This window comes from Sarcophilus harrisii, chromosome 1 (genome assembly GCF_902635505.1).
Source record: "Sarcophilus harrisii chromosome 1, mSarHar1.11, whole genome shotgun sequence".
In the NCBI taxonomy this organism is placed as follows: Eukaryota; Metazoa; Chordata; class Mammalia; order Dasyuromorphia; family Dasyuridae; genus Sarcophilus; species Sarcophilus harrisii.
The window spans coordinates 171,382,904-171,407,110 of record NC_045426.1 but is presented as its reverse complement, the minus strand read 5'-3'; the positions used below and the strand labels follow the sequence as shown (position 1 = coordinate 171,407,110).

The 24,207-nt window shown below is 33.8% G+C and overlaps 1 protein-coding gene across 2 annotated transcripts in view; it reads right to left on the bottom strand.

The window, feature by feature from the left end:
• MSH3 (mutS homolog 3) overlaps positions 1-24,207 on the bottom strand; it is a 189,729-nt gene that overhangs the window by 107,232 nt on the left and 58,290 nt on the right. Inside the window, exons 9-12 of one of the 2 annotated variants that reach the window (XM_031966986.1) lie at positions 17,413-17,522; positions 16,350-16,464; positions 5,461-5,545; positions 1,974-2,083 (exon numbers count right to left, since the gene is read on the bottom strand). In XM_031966986.1, coding sequence (XP_031822846.1) covers positions 1,974-2,083; positions 5,461-5,545; positions 16,350-16,464; positions 17,413-17,522 — 420 coding nt within the window. The remainder of the gene's footprint in view (positions 1-1,973; positions 2,084-5,460; positions 5,546-16,349; positions 16,465-17,412; positions 17,523-24,207) is intronic. The other variant, XM_031966990.1, reaches the window with a different exon arrangement.

The window sequence follows — 24,207 nt, the reverse complement described above, 5'->3', positions numbered from 1 at the left end:
TGGCCTCCCTCTGGCTAACTTACAGGAGGACATGAACAAGAGTCCCACAAGACAGACCTAGATGGGTTTCCATCTGTATCGATGGATCCTTTGTGGGTATCTAAGTTTAAACTCTCAGTTGTGATTCAACTGTGCCTCTAATGAGTTCTTTAAATTAGACAAATTTTAAATTGGGAAGACAAGATCTAATCTATCTCCTTTAGTGAAGTATAATTATATGACTTTATCTGACTAATCCATAAGCATTTCCACAAGATTTCTACCAAGAATTCAAGTTGATAGGACACTTTTTCCTTCCTGTCACTCAGAATATTTAAAGAAAAGATTCTCTAGGACAGTAGTCTCCAAGGAGAAATCACAGGGACCTTGGTAGTCATATAAGCCCAATGGAATATGTGATTAATCAATCAAGACACCTTCCAAAGATAGCCAACAGTGGGGCATGTTCTCAAGACCAGCATCCCTACTTTCCCCCCATTATATTTCTATACTTTCACATTCCATCCCCCTTCCAAAGTTGTTTAAATTCTTAATTTTCCCCAACTTCTATGAGAGGCAATAGACTCCTGAAGAAATTATAAAATAATCCCAGTGAAGCCACTGTTAAATTGCCTTTGGGGGGGGGAAAAATTTTTTACTGCTCTTCCCTCTACTACAGAGCAATACTTGGCTATGGAAGGATGTGTATATGTGTGGTGGGAAGCAGGGGAGATTTTCTGAGTGATAAAGTAAAAGGAAGAATGAAAGGGAAAGACCAAGGTTTTGGGCCTGGGTGATGGCAAGACTGTTGTACCTTCTGCTATTATTGCTATTATTTTATTGCTATTATATTATTTGTTGCTATTATTTTATCTGGCAGACTTTTATATGATATGATTGGCTGTAATGCTTTCAAATATAGATCCTGTAAAGGTATAGTTGGTGGTAAAAGAGAAAAAAGTTCCATCTGAAGACATTCTTCCCCTATAAAGTTTAATTTCTTTATAAACACTTTTGAAAATGAAACAGTATCTGCAACTAAACTTCAATTAAGTTTACTATTTCATATAGCTGGCCAGAAGGAAAGTAAATATTTTATATCATAACTAACCATTCATGTTTATTGACTAATTAGAGGTGACTAAAAAATAAAAGCGGATTTCCACCTTTCATCAAGAAAGCTTGTAAAATTCTCCAACCATTTTTCACCACACAGTTAGTTATGTAAGCAAGTGTTTTCCTTTTTTCTTGTTCTAAATCAAAATATAAAAATAAATTTGAGGTGAAACTAAATTTAAGACCACGTCTACCTAGTATTGAGCTAAATATTGTAAACCTTTATTCAAAGCAAAAGTCCAACTTTAAAATTAAATTTATATATGAGTATTAAAACATCTTCCAAGAGGAAACATATCACTAAAAATATGAAATCTTGCAGATAATAGTCAGCATATAATCTTGATGGATTACTTTTTTAAAAATTCTTACAGAATATCCCATATAAAATATTTATAACAATTTATAATTAGAACTTTATAATTTTATAGTTAGAGCTTTCATAATTATAGGCAGAACAAAATTTTATAATAATTATATCATGTAACTTTTATTTTGAAGCTTTTGGGGCAAGTTTTCACCATTACTGTAAGTACTTAGAAAATAAATCTGAAAGAATATCACAAGCACTATATAAAATTACCATGAGGATCCACAACACAGTTTTTGTTTGAAAAGAGATTTGAAGAACAAAAACCATTGGAAATTACTGCACCATTTCACATTATCTCTCATTATAATACAGAAACTATTTTTTACAAATTCCTAAGTTTCTCACTAATAGTTTCCCTAAGATATCTTGCTCCCCAACAAATCTGGGATACTACAATCACTAATAGACTTGGGATATGGTTTATAGGACTCTGAAATTTATTATAAGATAAATTAATTTTTTAAAAAAGCCTTAAAAACCTCTTTAAAAAAATAGATATTTTTACCTTGATTTGAGGAGTGGCTGAGTCACCCACTTCTTTAGTTTTCGTCGCCCAAAAGGAGTTTTAGTATGATCTAAGACCCATAGCAAACTGCCTCTGAATTTTGAATCCGTCTAAGGAGGAACAATAAAATATTTGAAATTAAATTAATCAAACATTTGCTTATTTATTTAAACTAATCATTTAATTAATATAAAACATAATACTACTTAGGCATGTTTAAATTTTACTTCTTTTTTTCATATTTATCTATGATCTGCCTTTCTCCCACAAGTAAAAAGCTGAAAATTTTTCTTTAAAATATTAAGATTTTTTTAAAAGGGCTCATTTTTACTGTCCCTTTCTGCACATCAATCAATAAAAATTCATGTTCATGTTCATGTGTCCAGGGAGAGTTCAAAACCTTACATAACAGTGGGTCCTTATTTTTCACTCTGAACAAATATAAAACAATTAGCCAATAATACAGGAAAGTATATAGTCAAATGCTAATTTATGTAGTAATTATTGGAAAACTGCAAAAAAAAGAGATTAAGACTAGCTAAAGTAGTCAGTCGTTAGTCAAACAATATTACCATGCTTACTGAGACTACAAAGAAAAGTAAAACATGGTCTCTGCCCTCAAGGAGCTCCCATTCTAATGGAACAAACAACAGGCTAACAATTAATACATACAAGATCTATACATAATAATCTCAGAGAGAAGGCATTTGCAGTGAAAGGGTGACAACCAGGAAAGGCCTCCTACAGAAAGTGAGATTTAAGCTGAGTCTTGAAGGGAGCCAGAGAAGCCAGGGGAAAAAGGTGAGACGGAAAACCATTCTATGCACAGGAGATTACCAGAAAAAAGGCACAGAGTCAGAAACAGGAGTGATCAGGGATGATAAGAAGGCCGGTGTCTGCATGTAGAATACATGATGGGAAGAGTGTGAGATTGGGAACGTAGGAAAAGGAAGTTGTAAAGGGCTTTAAAAGTCAAATAAGAATTTATACCTGACCCTAAAGACAAGAGAAAACTCCTAAAGTTCACTTGATAAATAAGCAAATGGAGAGTGACACAATGAGACCTATACTTAGGGAAGAACACTTCTGGCAGCTAAGTGCAGGATGAATTGGAGTTGAGAGACACAAGGCAGGGAGCTAGTGCAATAGACCAGGAAAGAGATAACTGAGACCTACACCAAGAAGGCTCTGTAATCATCAAGAAGAGGCCACACAAGAAATGTTGTAAAGGTAAAAACTCTTATCATTTGACAACAGGTTAGGTATTGGGATTAGGGGCTGGGGGAAGAATGAGCAATTGAGATTGACACTTAGGTTATGAGCATTGGTGAATGGGGAACATCATGGTGCCCATGAAAGAAATTGGGAAATTAGGAAGTGGGGAAGATTTGGAAGGAAAGATAACGAATTCAGTCTTAGACAATGTTGAGTTTAACATAACTATAAAATATTCAGGTATAGCTATTGCTATAGGAAGTTGATGAAAGACTGAAGATACCAAAGAGAGGTTAGGATTGGATAGGCAGAAATGAGACTCATTAGCAAAGATAATAAAGGGACTCCATAGCAGCTGATGAGATCACCAAGAGATACAGAAGAAGAGAAAAGGGCCAATGTGGGGCACACACAGTTAGTTGACTTGACCTGAATGACAAAGGAGTGTGAGAAGAAGCAGAGAGGTAGAAGGAAAACCAGGAAAAAGCAGCTCCTCAAAAACCTAGAGTGGAGAGAGTAGCCAGAAAAATGACTGATGGTGTTAAAGCCTGCAGTAAAATGAAGAAGGGCTATAGAAGCTGAATAAATAGAAGAGAAAGGAAAGCATTTCAAATGAGATCCATACAGAGATCTAACTAACCAAAAGATTTGCATTAGGGAATAAAGAAATAAGTAGGCTGGTGTATAAAGGATACAAAGTCAAATGGACAATTATAGGATTGAGTTCAAGAGCTGGAAGAGATCTTACAGGCCCTCAATGCCAAAACCCTCACATTACAGAAAAGAAGCTAAGGCACAAACTATGTAACTTGGTGAGGATTGTCAAGGCCAGATTTGAGCTTCTTCCTGACCCTAAATTTGCCCCTATAAAGCCATGGACAGTGCATTGAGCCTGGAGTCAGGAGAACCTACATTCAGTTTGGGCCTCAAAACTGTTAACAGCTGACCTGAACAAGTTATTTAACTCTGTCTCCCTCAGTTTTCTCTACTGTAAAATGGGGATAACAATACCTTCTCTCCAGGATTATTATGAGAAATGAGCTAACATTCATAAAGTGTTTAGTACAATGCCTGGCACACAGCAGAAACTAAATAATTTTCTTCCTCCCTCTCATGTCAGGTGGCAGACAAAGAAAGAACCATAGTGTGATTTTAAGTAAAGGAATAAATATTTTCTAAAGATCTGTCTAGCAACAATATGTTTAAAAAAATAAAGATGGACATAAGTCAGAAGGCCACATTTCTCCTCCAGGTTGTATGCCAGACTTCCTCTACCATGCCTGGTCACTCTGTTTCTACTTCTTGTGTGCTGTCTTCCTCCATTAGAATGTAAGTTTCTTGAAGGTGAGAACTGTCTTTCTTTCTTCTTATATTTGTGTACCCAGTGCACAGCACAGTGTTTGGCACATATTATGTACTTAATAATTGACTATCCAAGTGCAAAATCTACGTTAATGTAATAATGAAAAGCAGTAGGGCATGGCAATTAAAGAATCAATGGGGTTCAAGTCCTATCTCCAACACACACTGGCTATGTGATCCAAATAACTTGACTTCTTGGTGACCTAGACAACTTCCTGAGGCAAGTTGCAGAGAAAGCACTAATTTGAATTAGAGGAGGGAGTTTCCAAAATAGGAGTTTCCTGTCACAAGTAAAATCACAAGTCCAGGCTCAATCATTGTTAAGTTATCAGCAATATTCCTGAAGATCTTTAAACTTATAAAAGATCTAAGACAGTGTAAGCATACAATTGTTTCAACAGATAATCCTAAGTCCTTCTGGTCCTCAAATTTTATAATATTGTCTTTAAAATATACTTCACTTGCAAGCTTAAGTTTAGCTAAAGATAAAAGTATTTAAAGTCTTCATTACTTTAAAAATATTGTCAATTACCTAACACAAAAATTAATATTTCTAAAATGAAATATACTGTCTTACTGTATTCAATTTTGTATCATGCTTGTTTTGAGAATGAATTTGCAACAATTTCACACAGTTCTTGGTATAAACTTAAGAAAAATTTATAAGGAATCCAGGGAGAAATTAATCATATAAAATGTCTTGCTAAAAGAAAATATTTATCTTTCAATGTGTTATTTTAAAGTTAATATACTGAAACTGCTGCTTCCAAGTAAGAATCAGATAAGAAAATGATCAGCTGGGACACAGAGGATTAATCTTCTGTTTCAAATGCATTCATTAGCACTGGTTATCTATAACTCTCCCTCCTCCCAACAACAATTTGTAATCAACTAGTTATCTTTTCCTCACCTGATTCTGTAAGATTTCCAGATTCTTCAGTGCTGTACCATTAATTGTCATAAATTCCAGTTCACTTGACAACTTTTTTAAATTTCTAAAAAGAAATGGAAGGAAATATAATCATGCCAATCTTAAGAGCAGGAAGAAATAAAATTAATTTAGATAGCAGATAAAAATTCTAATAGCATGACTAATGAAAATTTGTCACTTGGTAAAATAATCAAGCCAAACTCAAAAGGATAAAAGGAATATTCACTGAGAAATATTCTTCCATTGATGTATGTGCTATTAAATGCCTTGATGGGAGAAGAGGGAAAAGAGAAATTAAACAAAACAAAACTAAAAAACTGAGTGATATTAAGACAATAAGGAACTATAGAGATGACTTTTTTTTCTTATTTTTAAGAATAGAACAAAGCAAAATCTTTTATCATTGATTTAGTATACAATAGTAAGTATTCAGGACAAGTTATAAAATTACCTAGGAAAAGGATTCTAGATACTTTAAAGTTCCACAGGTCCTCAAACTGTGGCCCGCAGGCCAGATGCGGCAGCTGAGGACGTTTATCCCGCTCACCCAGGGCTATGAAGTTTCTTTATTTAAAGGCCCACAAAATAAAGTTTTTGTTTTTACTATAGTCCGATCCTCCAATAGTGTGAGGGACAGTGAACTGGCCCCCTATTTAGAAAGTTTGAGGACCCCTGCTTTAAACTGTCCTCCTTATTCTTCTAACAAATGATCACTTTGAAAAGGCTTGGTTTTAAGTCCTACTTAAGGAGTATAATATAGCCAAGAAGTTTATTAATAATAATGAAGATGACAAGCTTTTGCATATTGCTTTAGGGTTTACAAAGCATTTTACATATTGATGCTCACATTAACTCTGTGAAGTAGCAAATATCAAACACCCCATTTTATAGATAAAGTAACTGATTCTTGAAGAGGTTAAATAACTTGTCTAATATCACACAGCTAGTAAATATCTGAGACAAAACTTGGGACTTCCTGACATTGAATTTAGTATTCAATGCCATCTAAATGCATAGTGTTTCTTTGTTATTATTATCATAAGTGACAACTTATGGTCAATGATCAATGTTTAGTATGTTAAAGAAAAATATACTCCAAAAAAAACCTATAAATAATAATACCTACAATTTACATTGCACCTTAAAGTTTGCAAAATATATTCTTATTGTATACATATTACATCATTTATACCTCACAACAAATCTTCATTATTATTATCCCTCTTTTATAGATGAAGAAATTAAGACTTAAAGATGGCTAAATGATTTGCCCATGGTCATTTGGCTACTAGACAGAATCCAAATTCAAGTCTGCTAAGTCATACTCATTACTAGTTAAGATGCCTCTATAGAAAACAAGGAAATGTGATGTATACACTTAAGTTTTACCTTTCAAAAGATTTCAGAATTTAGTATGACAAAACAATTTAGAGCATAATCAATCACACAATCCCTCATTAAGTATTTTCAATATTCTATGATAGAGCTTACACTCAATCGGGGGAACAGTCATTCAATATGCATTAATTAAATGTCCAATGCTTTCAAGGGACTCAGAGTCTAACAGTGGAAACCTGCAAACAGCAAATGAGAAGTACAAGACAAATAGGAAACAATCAAAAAAAGGAAGGTACTAATATTAAAAAGGACCAGTACTTATAGAAGCTAGGATTTTAGCTAAGCCAGGGAAATAGAAATGAAGAGGGAGAGTTTTTAGGAATGGAGAAAAGCCGAAAAAAAGGCCGAGCATTTGAAAATGATGAAATGAGGAAAAGCAAGGGGAACAGTGTTGCTGGACATTCAAGTGTGGAAGAGAGTGTAGGATATCAGAAGACTGAAAAGGCAGGAAGAGGCCAGACTATTGGGGGGGAGGGAAGGTTATATGCCAGTCATAGGATTTCATATTTTATCACAGAAGTGACAGAGTTTAGAAAGAAGTTTTCTTGAATGGCAGAAGATATGGTCAAATCTGCTTTTTAAAAAGATTATTTTGACAGCAAAGTGAAGAATGAACTGGAGAAGAGAGAAACTGAAGAAAAGACCAACCAGCTGGCTACTACAATAGTCCAAGCACGAGGTGATAAGTGCCTGCACCATGGTGGTAGCATTGTCAGAGAAAAGAAAAGAAAATACACAAGAGGGATTAAAAAGGTAAAATCAAAAAAGACTTGGCAGTAGATTAAACCTCAGGAGTAAGAGAGACTAAGAGGCTCAGGATAACACCAAAGTTGCAAGCCTAAGTGAATAGGAACATGGTAGTCACTCTTGATAGTAACAGGGAAGTCTGGAAAGGGAAAACGTTTGGGGGGAAAGATCAGTCTGATGATACAGAATGGAAGATATCAATGGAACATCTGATCTGAGAGGTCTATCAGGAAGTTAGTGATGTGAGTGTATATATGAGAAGTTAGGACTGGATAAGCAGATCAAAAAATCATTAGCCTAAAGTCATTCATTAAATCCAATGGAAGATGAAACTATCAAAGTAAAATAATACAGGGAGAAAAGAAGGACCAGGACAGAGTCCTGGGTGCAACATGTTATATAAATAGCAGAGTGCAGAGGTGATACTATGTGTAGTCTGAGTGAGGTTGGTTTCATGGCACACTACATTAATAACTCTTACCTTCACCCCAGACTTGACTTATTACCTCATGAATTATGATCTCAGGCAATCAAGAAATACATACTAATATTTCCTCACAAATGAAGAGAAATGCACAATCTTTCTCATTAGTCAATGAACTCTTAACAATTAACTCTTAATTTAACTTTAGCTTACAGAATGAACAGGATAAAACCTTTTCCATTAGCTTTACTTCCTCTTTCTTAAATACCATAATTCTGAAATTTTAAATAAATACCAGTGCTAATGACTATACAATTTAGTAATAATATTAGCAAATAAGACAAAGATAGATTTATAGATGTTAAAAATGTATCAGAATGAGAAAGATCACAAACATTCCTACCTATTAAGTTCAACTGTTGATTTCTCAACTCTAGAAAAATTGTTTTATCACTTTGGTCTTTCATGATAGAAGTCAAAAACACCTGACAATTCTATTTGAGCTACCTTTTCCAAAGAACAACAACCAGTTTTTTGTTTCTTTGTTTTTTGGAGAGGCAATCGGGGTTAAGTGATTTGTCCAGGGTCACATAGCTAGTAAAGTGTTAAGTATCTGAAGCTAAATTTGAGCTTAAGTGTTCCTGACTCTAGGGCCAGTGCTATATCTACTGCACCACAAAGCTGCCTCAAAATCAGATCTAAATCTCTTGCTGGCCTTTCACTTTGACAAATAATTCGGTCTCTTAGGAAAGAAATTTTTCTAGTCTTTTATTACCAAAGAGTCTTTCTCTAATCAAAACCGTTAATTATCTAGAGTACATTTAAACTGCTTCTCTTCCAAAATTCTATTCTCTATTAAAGATATACCAACAGTAACCTCAGCATCTTTAAAAGGGGCAATGAACTACATAGTGAAGGCAAGAACTAACTACATAGTAATATAAATTCATACTAAATAAATAAACAAATAGATGAACAGATAAGTAAATAAAGAGAATGATTTTTCTTTTTTAGGTGAAGGACTATCAGCTAACTTAGTAAGAAAGAACTGATGCTTATATTACACTTTAAAAGAAAACTGGAATGCTAAGAAGCAGAAGGAAAATGTTCATTATAGGCATGGGAGATAGCTTGTGTGTGTAAGAAACAGCAACAAGGTCAGTTTATTTAGACTGATATATGCATAAAGGAGAGTAATGTATAATAGAACTAAAAGTTTGAATTCATGCTGTAAAGGGTTTTAAATAACAAATATTTATTTGATCTTATAAGTAACAAGGAGCCACTAGAGTTTAGTAAGAGGAAAGTGACGTAGTCCAACCTGCATTTTTAGGATATTACTTTAGTAATTATGTAAAGATTGAAATGGAGGAGAGAGACTGAGACTGCAAGAAAATTAATTAGGAGACTATTGCAATAGTCCAGGAGAAATGTGATTTAAAAAAAAAAAATTATGTGAGTAGAAAGGAAAAGATAGCTATGAGAGATATAGCAGAGGTAGAATCAACACATTAACAGGCTATAAAGGCTATGCTTTAAATAGCTTCAGGGAAATCATGACTAAGACTTCAATATCTAAAAATCCATTTATGATTTGAGTCCAGAAAGTTAGCTATGCTGTTATGTAGGTTGGAATCTGATGTTAAGGAAAATAAAACCTTTATTTGATGTCAATAAATTCACATAGAAAAAAAAATTACTTATAGGTTCAAACAGTTCTCAGATACATTCAATTAGATCAGAAAAACAAATAACCACTGGAATAATCACTACTAACTATCCATCACTATAGGCAAAAGAATCCTCACTGTTATCTCTATAAACAAAGGGTACTCCATTGGTCTTCTTTGGCTTTCAAATTTTTAAACTTCCAGAATTTCTCTGGAAACTTTCCTAAGTTATCTAGAAGATAAATAATTACTTGAAAGAAATAGGTAAAAAATATTGATTAGTTCAGTGACGCACCAAAATTCCAAAGGACTCATGATGAAAAAAATATATTATCCACCCTCAAATAGAAACTGATGAGCTTAGAGTGAAGTGCATTTTTTTCCTCTTTCTTTTTCCTCCTTTTTTTGGGTGGAGGAAGGAACATGGTTAACATGGAAATATGTATTACTTGACTTCACATGTGTAATGAGTATTATTTTTCTTACCTTCTCAATGAGTTGGGGAGAGACTGAAATGAGGGAAAATAAACTTTAAAATAAATAAATAAATGGAAAGAGCACATACTTGAGGACACAATGCTCATAGGACACAAGAAGATTTCTAGACCACTGACAGATCCTCTTATTGACGCATAGTGAGGAAAAAGGGAAAAGTCATATTATATAAACAAAAAAAGGCTCCACACTGCTCACTATTTAAACCTGAAGATAACATCATCTTGTGATATTTTAGATGATTCAAGAGTTATATAGGCAAACACATATATTATAGAGGCAATACAATATATTAGCATCCTTATTGCCAGAGTTCTTAAGTTTTTATTAGTAATTTTCTTCATAATTTTCTAGTATTATTAATCACTGAGTTTTTTTTTGCCTAGATTATCTACCCTTCAAAATGTTATCTATACTTCCATAGAAACTACACAACTTTCTCAGTAAACAAGTACCACATTATTTATATTAATACTTCCAATAAAAACAAATACCATAAAGAAAATTTGACAAAATATATGGTATTAAAGAATCATTATCAAGACAATAACAGAGCTAATGCTTTCTCCTCCTACTGGACATAGAAGATAAAGTATTTAGCAATTCATAGTCTTTCTTCCCAATACTGGTTACATTCTGATCACATCAGGAACTATAAACTTCTCCCTGACTAAAGGTGGTATCATACAACATGCTCACTGACATACCAGTATAAGCTCATTGACCTGAAATAACCGAGTAACAAAATTATCTACCCATATGGAGGAAGACAATAAATTTTATGTACTTCAAAATGAATGGCATAAATAATGGATGACTATAGTATGATCTTCTATATGAAATTTTTCTTGGATAGAAATCTTATAAGGAGACCTTTATAATATTTTACTGACATTTTAAACATTCTTCACAGTCTGGAATAGAAAAAAAGACTACAGGATATAAATCAAGAGCAAATCTTCTTACTGAGATCTTATCAAAGAAATTGAAGTTTGTAAAAAGAAATTTACTTTACTGTTATTATATTTATGCTGATAAATTCAAATGTATTATGTACTTTATTATATTTATCATGAATAAAAATAAAATACCTATTAATATTACAATTCCAAAAGACATGTCAATAACATTCCTCTAATTATTCAGACAAAAAGGACATTAAAAATTCTTATCATTTTAATTTTTATTTCATTAAAATAAAAAGGTTTTGCACAAACAAAGCCAATGTAGGCAAGATGAAGGGAAGCAGAAAGCTAGGGGAAAATATTTATGACCAGAGTTTCTAATAAAGGCCTCACTTCTAAAATATATAGGAAACTTACTCAAACTTATAATAATATAAGTCATACCTCAATTAATAAATGGTCAAAGGATATGAACAGATAGATGATTTTCAGATGAAGAAATTAAAGCCAATTATAGTTGTATGAAAAAATGCTCTAAGTCACTATTGATTAAAGAAATGTAAATTAAGGCAACTCTGAGGTATCACCTTATAACTCTCAGATTGGCTAAGATGACAGAAAAAAAATAATGATAAATATTGGAGAGGGTGTGGGAAAATTGAAACATTAAGGCATTTCTGGTGGAATTGTGAAATGATCCAACCATTCTGGAGAGCAATTTGAAACTATGCCCAAGGGAGCATACTGTGCATATCATTTGATCCAGTAGTCTCTCTATTGGGTCTATATTCTAAAGAGATCATAAAAGATGGGAAAGGATCCACATGTACAAAAATGTTTCCAGCAGCTCTTGTTGTAATGGCAAGGGACTGGAAATGAAGTGGATGTCCCTCAGTTAGGGAATGGCTGTATAAGTTATGAAGATAATGAAATATTATTGTTCTATAAGAAATTATGAGCAGGCTGATTTCAGAAAGACTTGGAAAGATTTACATGAACTGATGCTGAGTAAATTTTTCACTACCTTTTCTAGTGCTTAATTTTTCATACACATGCAAGTCAATAATATAAGAAGTTTCAGAAAAGGAGTATCATTTATTTTATATGCTGCTTATCACAGATTCTATAAGTAAAACTATTTTCTTAGAGTAAAAAAATCTAGTCTAAAGTCAATTCATTCTGGAAAACCTAAAAGGAATATCTATGACTTGTTTTTTCACAAGTATTTTAACTGTATTATGCTTCTTTTTACTCTCTTAAGTTACAGAATTAAAAGAGTAATCTTCTGAAAGAGTTAAATGATGGTGTTGTGAACTGATTCAACCATTCTGGAGAGCTTCAAAGCTGTGCATACCCTTTGATTCAACAATGCCACTATTAAATCTGTATCCCAAAAAGATCATAAAAACTTTCTATAACATCTTTTTGTGTGGCAAAGAATTGGAAATTGAGGGGCTGCTCATAGATTAGGAAATGGCTGAACAAATGGTTCTAACGCAATTCTATTTTTCTATAAGAAATAGTGAGCAGGAAGATTTCAGAAAAATTCAGTAAGGCATATATGAATTGATGCTGAGTGAAGTGAGCAGAAGCAAAGAGAACACTATGCACAGTAACAACATTGTGCAAAGATTAATTGTGATAGATTTAGCTCTTCTCAGATCTATGACAGTTCCAAAAGACTCATGATGGAAAATATTATCTAAATTCAAAGAAAAAACTATGGAATATGAATGCAGATGAAAGCATACTATTTTTACTTTTTTTTTTTTCCTTTCTCATGGTTTTTTGTTTTTGTTTGATTCTTCTTTCATGACATGACTAATGTGGAAATATGTTTAATGACTGTACACGTATAACCTATTTCAAATTGCTTGCCTTCTTGAGGGAGGGATACGAGAAACAAAGGAGGGAGAAAACAACTGGAAATCAAAATCTTAAAAAAGTAAATATTGAAAACTATCTTGGGGCAACTAGGTGGCGCAGTGGATAGCGCACCAGCCTTGAAGTCAGGCGGACCCAAGTTCAAATGTGATCTCAGATACTTAACACTTCCTAGCTGTGTGACTCTGGGCAAGTCACTTAACCCCAATTGCCTCAGCAAAAAAAAAAAAAAAAAAAATACTATTAAGGGGGGGGGGGGGGGGGGGGGGGAGGGAATAAGTTAACTGAGCCCAGAGAGGTACTTCCCCCAAAAAATTCCATGTTCATCCATTCTGGAATTTACCTCAAACAATTATGGAAAGCAAAAAGAGTTTTGCTATGATGCTATGGAAGACCCCTTATTAACACAACTGGCAAATGAATATGTCTTAGGCCTGAGGAAGAATAAGGAACCAAAGATAACACTGAGGTTATGAACCCAGCTGACTGCAAGAACAGCGGCACCATCAACAAAGTTAAGGCTATTTAGGAGGATAGGTTTGGGGATGAAAATGAGGTCTATGTTCTGGATATACTGAGTTTGAGATACCCGCAGGATATACAACTGGAAATGTCCAGTAGGTAATCAGTAATGCAGACCAGAATTCAAGAAATGGTCATATGGATTGGGGAAATACAAGTATATGTGGAGGCAGTAAGGAGGGAACTAGTAAATAGGAAAAGAATGAATATTATATATGGGGGCAGGAGGGAGAATTGTAGAGACAATCTGTCAGAAGAGCAGAAAAAGGGGTAAAAAGACAAAAAATATGAATAAAACAAATTTTTTAAAATAATAGTTCATGGCAGTTTAAATTAAATGCATTTCCTTTTAGAACAAAAAATGGTGCCACCATTCTTGCAGTAAAAAATTTAAATAAGATGTGATCGGTGTTCTTAAGTATATGCAGCACTATCATGCAGGAAATGGATTATTTATTCACCTGATCTCAAAGAAAAGCAACAGAAGTCAAATCTAAATTTCCCTTTCTTCTGCTTGATATCAGGAAAAATCTTTTAACAAAGCCATCCACAAAAGGGAATAGAGAGGCAGTGAGGAGATCTTCAAGCAGAAGCTAGATTATCACAGAAAGCTTTTTCCTCTTAATACAAGTCTGCACTTCTGATTCAATGTTTTTCTTCAAAATTCCTTCTCAAATTGGGGAAGGAGTTAATCAAATCAAAATCATAGGAATTCCTAGGATCAAGGACAAGAAAAGATAGTAATGATGCTGGGGTTAAAAGTGAGAAAAGGATAACAACTCCATGTTTTGTTTTTTTCCAAGTCCTAGATATTGCATTGATATTTTCTTTGCATAAGAATTATCTTTTTTTTTTTTTTATTTAATAGCCTTTAATTTACAGGATATATACATGGGTAACTTTACAGCATTAACAATTGCCAAACCTCTTGTTCCAATTTTTCACCTCTTACCCCCCCCACCCCCTCCCCTAAATGGCAGGATGACCAGTAGATGTTAAATACATTAAAATATAACTTAGATACACAATAAGTATACATGACCACAACATTATTTTGCTGTACAAAAAGAATCAGACTCTGAATTATTGTACAATTAGCTTGTGAAGGAAATCAAAGATGCAGGTGTGCATAAATATAGGGACTGGGAATTCAATGTAATGGTTTTTAGTCATCTCCCAGAGTTCTTTTTCTGGGTATAGCTAGTTCAGTTCATTACTGCTCCATTAGAAATGATTTGGTTGATCTCGTTGCTGAGGATGGCCTGATCTATCAGGACTGGTCATCATCTAGTATTGTTGTTGAAGTATATAATGATCTCCTGGTCCTGCTCATTTCACTTAGCATCAGTTCGTGTAAGTCTCTCCAGGCCTTTCTGAAATCATCCTGTTGGTCATTTCTTACAGAACAGTAATATTCCATAATTTTCATATACCACAATTTATTCAGCCATTCTCCAACTGATGGACATCCATTCAGTTTCCAGTTTCTAGCCACTACAAAAAGGGCTGCCACAAACATTCGTGCACATACAGGTCCCTTTCCCTTCTTTATAATCTCTTTGGGATATAATCCCAGTAGTAACACTGCTGGATCAAAGGGTATGCACAGTTTGATAACTTTTTGAGCATAGTTCCAAACTACTCTCCAAAATGGTTGGATTCGTTCACAACTCCACCAACAATGAATCAATGTCCCAGTTTTCCCACATCCCCTCCAACAATCATCATTATTTTTTCCTGTCATCTTAGCCAATCTGACAGGTGTGTAGTGGTATCTTAGAGTTGTCTTAATTTGCATTTCTCTGATTAATAATGACTTGGAGCATCTTTTCATATGACTAGAAATAGTTACAATTTCTTCATCTGAGAATTGTCTGTTCATATCCTTTGACCATTTTTCAATTGGAGAATGGCTTGATTTTTTATAAATTAGAGTTAATTCTCTATATATTTTGGAAATGAGGCCTTTATCAGAACCTTTGACTGTAAAAATATTTTCCCAGTTTATTGCTTCCCTTCTAATCTTGTCTGCATTAGTTTTGTTTGTACAAAAACTTTTCAGTTTGGTATAATCGAAATTTTCTATTTTGTGATCAGTAATGATTGCATAAGAATTATCAGTTACCATAATTAGCTACTTTTAATCATTAGATGACATTCACATTTCCCAAATTAATCCAAAAGAAAAGGCAGTAAAGATGCTTGGCTGAGGCTGGGAGGAGGAGGGGAAGAAGAGGAATCTACAAAATCAATCACTTATAAAAACCTGTCAAATTAACTGCCCTTTATTGAAGGTCTTTATGATAAAATTTTGAAACAAGAATAATTAGGATAGAAAACATTCACAAGTAAAGTTTTTAATGCCTCTCAACCATGTTATCCCTAGTTCTGTTCTCAACTAAATAATGTAAGAAAAATACCACTGGATTAAAAGTCAGAAGATTTGTATTCAATGCCCAATTCTGCTATGTAAGCCTGAGGAAAACACTTCACCTTTGAGGGCCTCAGTTTCTTTGTCTATTAAAGTAACACATTAATCTCTTAAAACCCATTTCAGTTCCAAATCCTCACATTCTACAATTGCCTTCAGTATAAACTACAAAGCAATGACTATGATTTGCATGGATATTTCCACCTGAGGCTAATGGTTATACTATTAAAGCAAAAATAAAGAATTTTCCTTAGGAATAAAGTACTTTAAAACAAAATAAGAAGTGAACTTTTAGGGGAACAAAAGTTTCTGCATATAATTTTAAAGTAAAATTATCAAATTTATTCTTCTTTTAAAAATAATTTTAGAATTAAAATAAAAAAATAACTTACCTAGGATTATGGAGCATTTTCTCTAAATTAAATTCTTTGAGGTATCGAATAACTGCTGCCAAAGAGCAAATCACAGGCTTATCCAAATTTAATATTCCAGAAAAACTCTGGGAAGCTAAGAGGGGGAGGGAAAAAGATTATTTCCTTCCATCAAAAACTATTATCTGTCATGACTAAAAAACATATCATTTATTAGATGTCATTTATTTTATAATCACTTGAGTTATAATTTTTAAATCTTCTAAAAAGTCTTTTGCAAATCAATAACAGTTATCCTGAAAACTTCAACTCCAATTTCAAGTTTTTATGCATGTCAATAACAATCATCATTTTAACGATCCCAGATCCCTCTCAATATTTAGACTGAAATTTAGATTGGTATTGAATCTATCAAAAACTGGTATTAAAACCTATTAATCCCTTTTGTGTAATGAGGTAAATGAGAAAGGAACCAAAGGTCATATAGGAAATCAATATTGATTCCAGAAATACATTTCAAGATTTCTAAATCAAAATTAATGGTTTAATCATCAGAGTATGCTGCCTCTTTATCAAGGTGAAAAAGCTTAGTAATAATGTCTTTTGCCAGTTATTATAAATTCAAATATTTTGCAATAGGCATATTATCAAAATTAGGTGCAGGTACTAAAACTTTCCCAAAATGGCAAAAATGGCATGTTTTAGCTTGAATAAAAGTTTTGTGAATAAATTAATGAATGAATGATAGTCTAACTACTCTAAATTCAGATGATCTAATTGTCTTAAACCATGCAGAGATACAAGTGACTGACAATGTCTTCTTCAGGGAGAGGCAAAAAGCTGATAACATATAGACCATCTACTTCTACAAGAATCTGTCGCCCCAAATAGTAGACAATTATGATATACATATATTATTATGTGATAACAATAGGGTAGGAAGCCCTTGTAATGAAATTAACTAATTTGGGACTTCTATATAATTTTTATTTATTGTAGACTGAAAAATAAGCAGTTAGGCTTTTATTCATATCCTAACTCAACAAAATACTAGAATTTTGCTTATAAAGAATAAAACCTGTACCTTTGATATCAAGTACTTCTGCATAAAACTCAGTGATTTGCTGGAAAGCATGACTGTATTCAAAATAAAGGTTATCCATCCTTTCTACTCGAATTCTGTCATCCTGTACACTGAAAGAATTAAATGACAATTTTAATCATGAGTTGTATTCTTAGCTAATCTGATTAACTACAAAGAGAAAATCTCTAGTCATCCTGAATTATCTGCTTTCAGATGCTTCCCTCCAAAATAACTCTGATCCTTCACACCAGCTATAGTTTAAGAAAAATCAAACCAAAACTATTTATAAATAAATAATATGTTAACTTATATTGTCATTTTATATTGCAAGAGCTTCTTTATGAAGGTCATCTTCTCAGGATTCCTATAAAAGAGCCCTATACAAATCTAAAATAAAATAATAACAATAATAATTAGTAATTGTTATTATTATTCCACCTGACATACCATAAGTACTTTCTAATTATGAAAAAAATTAACTCTGATTAAAACTATTTTAAAACAGAAAGCATTTTTACTTCTTTGTGTACCATATACAGAAACAATAATTAAAATTCATAGCTAATTTCCACTTATGTGTTTTTAAATGTTCTATAAATAGAATAGATTTTAAATGAAGTGATTATTCTGGGGCATGGACTTCTTATTTCCACTACTAGAAATTAAGCCCTTGTCTGAGTAGCATTTTGAAAAACCATTCCTACCATACTTCTCAACCAGAAAGAATTAATACTTCCATCAAGTTAAACTCATACTTTGGTGATCCCTTAATTTCTAATCAGAATTTTCTGAGTGCAAATTACCTGAAAAGAGCAAAGGTCAACATCATCTTTGATTTCTGGCCTCTAAATAGAGAATTTATAAAGTCAACTCTAGTAAATTATCTTATTTATTCTGATTAATATCTACTGTAACTCAGATAGACAATATTATCATCCTAGAAATTGGCATTAAAATTGATTATTGTCCCTTTCCACAACTAGACACTGAAACATAACCCTCAATTATTTTTGTTCATAAATGAAAAATGAGATAATAAAATAGATAACATAGAATTTATGCTTGGCATTAAAATATCTCTTGCATTTTGATAGTTCAACCAGAGAAGTTCAGCAGAGCTATTTTCTCTTAGTCCTAGACATGATTCTATTAATATAAGACTAACATTCATCTAGCACTTTGAGGTTAACAAAATACATGTTATTTCAGGTGATCCTCACAAAAACCCTGTGAGGTAGGTGCTATTATTTACTCCCATTTTACAGTCAAGAAAACTGAAGCAAAGAGAAATTAAGTGAATTACCTTATTTACCCACCTAATAAATGTCTAAGAAAGGATTCAAACTCAGGTCCTTCCTAACTCTAGTCTAGTACTACAAACATTACCAAATTATGCTGTTTCTTTTTACCCTAGTAACACTGTACTCCATCATCACAGGACTCTGGAAGATAGGGATTCCAATCACTTGGCATTTCTGTACCTGTATGGTTACAAAGTCATATCTCTTAGATTCCTAATCCTTACAACTGTCCTCAGGAGGAGAGGCCTCTGATTATTTTCTCTCCCTAGAATCTTGTTCCCATCCAGTTCACAACTATTTTTAACCTTCTCCCTGCCTTTCATTCTGTCCTTTTGAATTCTCCTTCATCTCAGATATCTTATTCTTACATCAACAGAAATCTGACTTTCTCCTGAAGATATCACATCTCTGACCAGACTTTTCAAGTGCTGGTTTCTTCTTCTTTCACTCCTAGTCCACCCACAACATTAAAAGCAAACTGGTCCAGGAAGGGAAATGGGTATTGCTCCTTACTCTTTTGCCCTTAATGACACTATCACTCAGCAATCTCACTTTTAGATTCATTTTGTCTATGTCACTCAGTTCAACATCTTGTAGCTATATTCTTATATAACCTCTAGGTATCTTCCTCTCTTTTCTCAAGGAAGTTAGTATCTGGCTAATAGTTTTCCTCAGATGAATTATGAAAACATCTTGGCCTCCCACTTAATTTTTTCAAATCCCAAGAACTGCATCTTTAGTCTATCAAAATCCATGATATGGCTTAAATGTCACCAGACATAATTGCACTACTTGCTTGATTCTGAATTCTGAAATTCACCTTTATGATCATAATCACCTGTTCTTTCCCATTTCCCACTCTGCCTTGTGCCTCCTAAACCTATTATTAATCTTCATAATCATCTCCAGTCCCCTCCATCCTTCTCTACTTCCTATCCTAGTCTCTCAAGCATGTTCTGGCCTCACATTCCTCCCTTTACAGAGTTGGCTCTATAATTTACCAATTCTGTCCTTGTCTTCCTTTGTCCTTCTACTCTTAGTGTTCTACAAATCCTCAACTCTGGATGACCTTCAATATCTACTTTCTAGGTTCATAATCCCATGCTATGCAGACTGCATACTACTGGATAATACAAATACATGCTATTTGATCTGAACTGGGTTCTCACTGTTACAGAGAAATTCTTTTATTTTTTTATCGATTAGATCTCTATTCTAACTCCATGAACAGGTCCAAATCTCTTCTCTTCAAGCAATCTACCCAAATTCCAGCTATCTTTATTCTTTTAATAAATGTACTCCTTTTTCACTTTACTTAGAAAACCAAGGCCATCCATCATGAGCTTAACTGTCTACTCTGCAAAAAGTCCTATCCTGCTGTCCTTTAATCTTTGAGGAACAGGTTTATTTTCTCCTTACCACAGTCTCTCCTATAAAACTCATGTCCTATGGAAGCTTGCCTGTTAATCATTCATTTCCTTATCTTTAACCTATTAGACACACCTCACCCTTTGAAACTTTCATTTGACCCCACCACTCTCTCAAGCTACTGTTCTGTATTTCTTCTCCCATTCACTGTCAAACCATTAGAAAAATCACCTACAATCTATTTCTTCATCATCTATATTTATCAATGTCTTTGCATCCTGGCTTCTAACTTGATCACTAACCTTGAAACTGATGTTTCCAAAGTTACCAATAATCATAAGAAATCTTTCTTGACTTCTTTGCACCTTCAGATCTTACTGGCTGACCACATGCTCCACCTGGATACTCTATTCTTGGCTTCCATGAGGCTACTCTGGCATCTCCTATCTATTTGGCTGCTTCTTCTTAATCTTTTTTGATATATTATTATCCATATATATTGACCCTTTAGTGTTGGTGTCTCTCAAAGTTCTATGCTTAGCATTCTACTCTTCTGTCTACACTTCTTCTCTTAATAATCTCATTTGTTTCCCAGGTCAAATATCATCTTGAAAATAATTTCCAAATTCATAAAATAAGGCCTAAAATCTTAATCTGTGGAACCATAATATTAGTTACCTAATAGTCAACCCTTTAAAAAACTCATAGAGGCCTCCAATTTAATATATACAAAATGAAACTCATCATTTTATCCCTCCACCTAACATTTAAATAATCTACTCTACAACAAACACAATGTCTATTGTGGGTATGATCAGCTTGCAGAAGTCCAAATTCACAAATTCAGAGTAAGCCTTGATTCTCTCCTTCCTTGTAGCCCCAAACCTCCCTTCACCTTTCATATCCAATTTAATTTCTATGTCTTTATAGATACTACCTCCATAACATCTCCTGCATTCATCCTCTTCTCTCCAGTAACACATATGCTATACCATAGTTCAGGCCTTCATTTTCATTCAATCAATCAATAAGCTTTTAAGCAGCATGAATATTATGCCAGGAACTATACTAGGTGCTAAAGAATACAAAGGTTAAAAAAAATAAATAAAGCAATTCTCATCTTCAAGGAACTTTCCATTCAAAACAAACATGAGAGAGGAAAGATGCTAACAATTCTGGGGATCAGGAAAGGTTTTCACACAGAAAGTGATGCTTGAACTATTTTATCAATTGAAGGTATCCTGAATTAGTTTAAGTTACCTTTTTGGTATGCCAAAACAATCTTCCCAAGGCACAGGTCTGACCATGACACCCTCCTATTTGGAAACTTTCAGTGGCTAACCATTGCCTCTAAGAGAAAAAGCAAATTCCTCAGCTTGGCATTTAGGATAAAAAGCAAATTTCTCTGAATGGTACTTAAGATTCTCCACAGACTGGTTCCAATAGATCTTTCTATATTCATTTCATACTATCCCTTATTCACATATTCAAATGGACCACTAAGTGTTCTCCGAAAGCCATGCCACCTCTTACACATCACTTTTATTTACTCAAGCCATCCTCTATTATTAGAATAAAATGAAATGAGCTCTTTCCTCTATTCTGACTCTCCAAATTCTTGTCTTCTCCAAGGCTTAATTTAGATGCCAGATCCTACAGGATCTGTTGTTGTTCCATTGTTTTTAGTCATATCCAATTCTTAATGGACATTTGCAGGGCAAAGATACTGGAGTGGTTTGCCATTTTCTTCTCCAGATCATTTTACAAATGAGGAAACTGAGATAAACAGGGCCAAATGACTTGCCTACATTGTCTGAGGACAGATTTGAACTTACAAAGTATTTCTGACTGCAGGCGCAGAACTCTAGCCAATGTGCCACTGTGGCCCTCCTATAGGAAAGCCCTTCCTTTTCCCTCCAATTTTTAATACTTTTTCTTCCACTTTCAATTATTTTCTATAACATGTATTGTGTATCTCCTACTCTGCAATCCAGACAAACTGGACTTATTTGTATTCCTCACTCAAGATATTCCAATTTCCATCTTTTGCACTGGCTGTCTTCCATGTCTGCAAAGCCTACTCTAGATTTACACTTTCCAGAGTTCCTTTCTGTAATATTCTTCTCTAAAATATAATGTTCTCTGGGAGCAGGTTTCTTGGGGAGCTTCTAGAGGCAGCCAATAATCACCACAAGTGCAGCCGGGAGTTTAAGTCCAAATCCTTTATTTTCTCTTTCAAATATTGTCTCCTTCCTTGGGCCCAGGTAGCTTTCTTAGAGGCTTATCTCTCTCCTTGGTTCCAAGAGCTCTTGCCGCTAATCCTTTGCCTCTCTGCCAGCTTCTGTCTCTAGCTCCCTCCGAATGTCTCCAGCTAGCACAAAGGTGGAAGAAGGAATGACTTCTGAATGTCCTGAACTCAATCCTGGTTGAGGCTCCTAGCTTATATATGCTCTCTTAAAGATTGTGAATCTTGTAGAACTCTAATAAGTACTAAGTACATTACTAATGTAATGTAATGTAGCTTACTAAGCTAGAGAACTGTTAACTACCATGCTAATTTAGATAACTGACTTAGCACCTTGTAAGAATCCTAACACCTTTCTTCCTTAAAGCCATAGATCAGGCACATCTGTGTGAAGTTTTTCATGATCTCACCAATTCCTATGGCTTTCTCTCTCAATCTGTTTTTTGGATATATATTTATTAACTTATATTTATGCTGTATATGTAACATTCTATTTATATTGTGTATATTTTCACAAAAGCTACTCCAAAACAGTGCAATTTTAAGCCAAAATAGTATCATTAAAGTTCAATTTTCAGCATTTAATATATAGTTTAAAATTACCAAACCTTCTTAGACACCTATAGGCACTTTTTGTCTCTCCCATTAGAAAGTAAGCTTACTGCAAGTGGAAATGGTTTCCATCTTATGTTTTGTACTGTTCCTAGCACACCCAGTACATAATAGGAGATAATTAAAATTTTTTGATTGATTAATGTTATATTTCTCGCTGCCACTAGAAGAAGGCAAAATCCTTGAGGACATGTGCCAAAAAGACTGGCTCCCTCAGTAAAACTTAAAAGGAGTGACTGCATCTTCTTTCTCTCTATTCCGTTTCTCTGGAACAGGCAGTATAACAGAAAAAGAAGGCTATATATTAAGCCTTGAATATCAGGGAAGCTAAGTGGTATGGGAGATAGTATATGGGTCTTGGAGTCAGGAGGACCTAAGTTCAAATAAGACTTCAGACCCTTAGCTATGTGACTTATTAGCTTGTGTGGCAAGTCACAAAGAGAAGAGAGAAGGGAAAAGAAGAAGGATCTCGACTAGATTAAATAGAGTGAGGAAAGGTGACTCTATAAGTCCTTTCCCACTATTTCTAAATTAGCTACTAGGATCCAAATCTGTTTAGCTCCTCCCTTTTACGGCTTGGAAGAAAGTAATAAGTAGATTCAAATTAGTCCACTTAGCCAATATCTCTATTAACTGGTAGTAGATACTTGGACCATGAAGACCAAGCCTGCAGCTTCCCATACCACTTAACACTCTAGTTGTCTGACCTCCTGTATATTTGTACCAGTTCTTAGCCAGTTGCCAAATTAATCTACATATCCTTTCACACCTTACAATCCAACCTAGTTGTTGGAACCCATATTTTTCTTGTATACATACCTACTATCCCTTTTTTCAATGTCCAAGCACAAACTCTCTACTTTCCCTTGAAGACCTTCTATATATTTGTACCTGAAAAAACTTAGCACAGCATTTGGCATATAGCATGTACTTTATAATAATTTTTTTTATTTATTCATTATTTGTTGCTCTAGTACTTAGCACAATGGCTTACACATAATAAGCATTTAAATAAATGTTTGTTGAATTAAAAATATCCTCCAAATAGTTAGAATGCAAACTAAAAAGTGAATGAAAAAAAAAATCCGGGACAGCACAGCCATAAGCAAACATTTATTTAGTCCAGGGGAGCAGCAGGGCCAAATGTGGGCTTTCAAACAGACAACAATAAGGCATCAGATAAAATCAAAACAGATTGACAGTGATAAATAATAATGTTAGTACATGATGTTAAGCTCTAACAATAAGAACGTCAGAGAAAAGACAAAA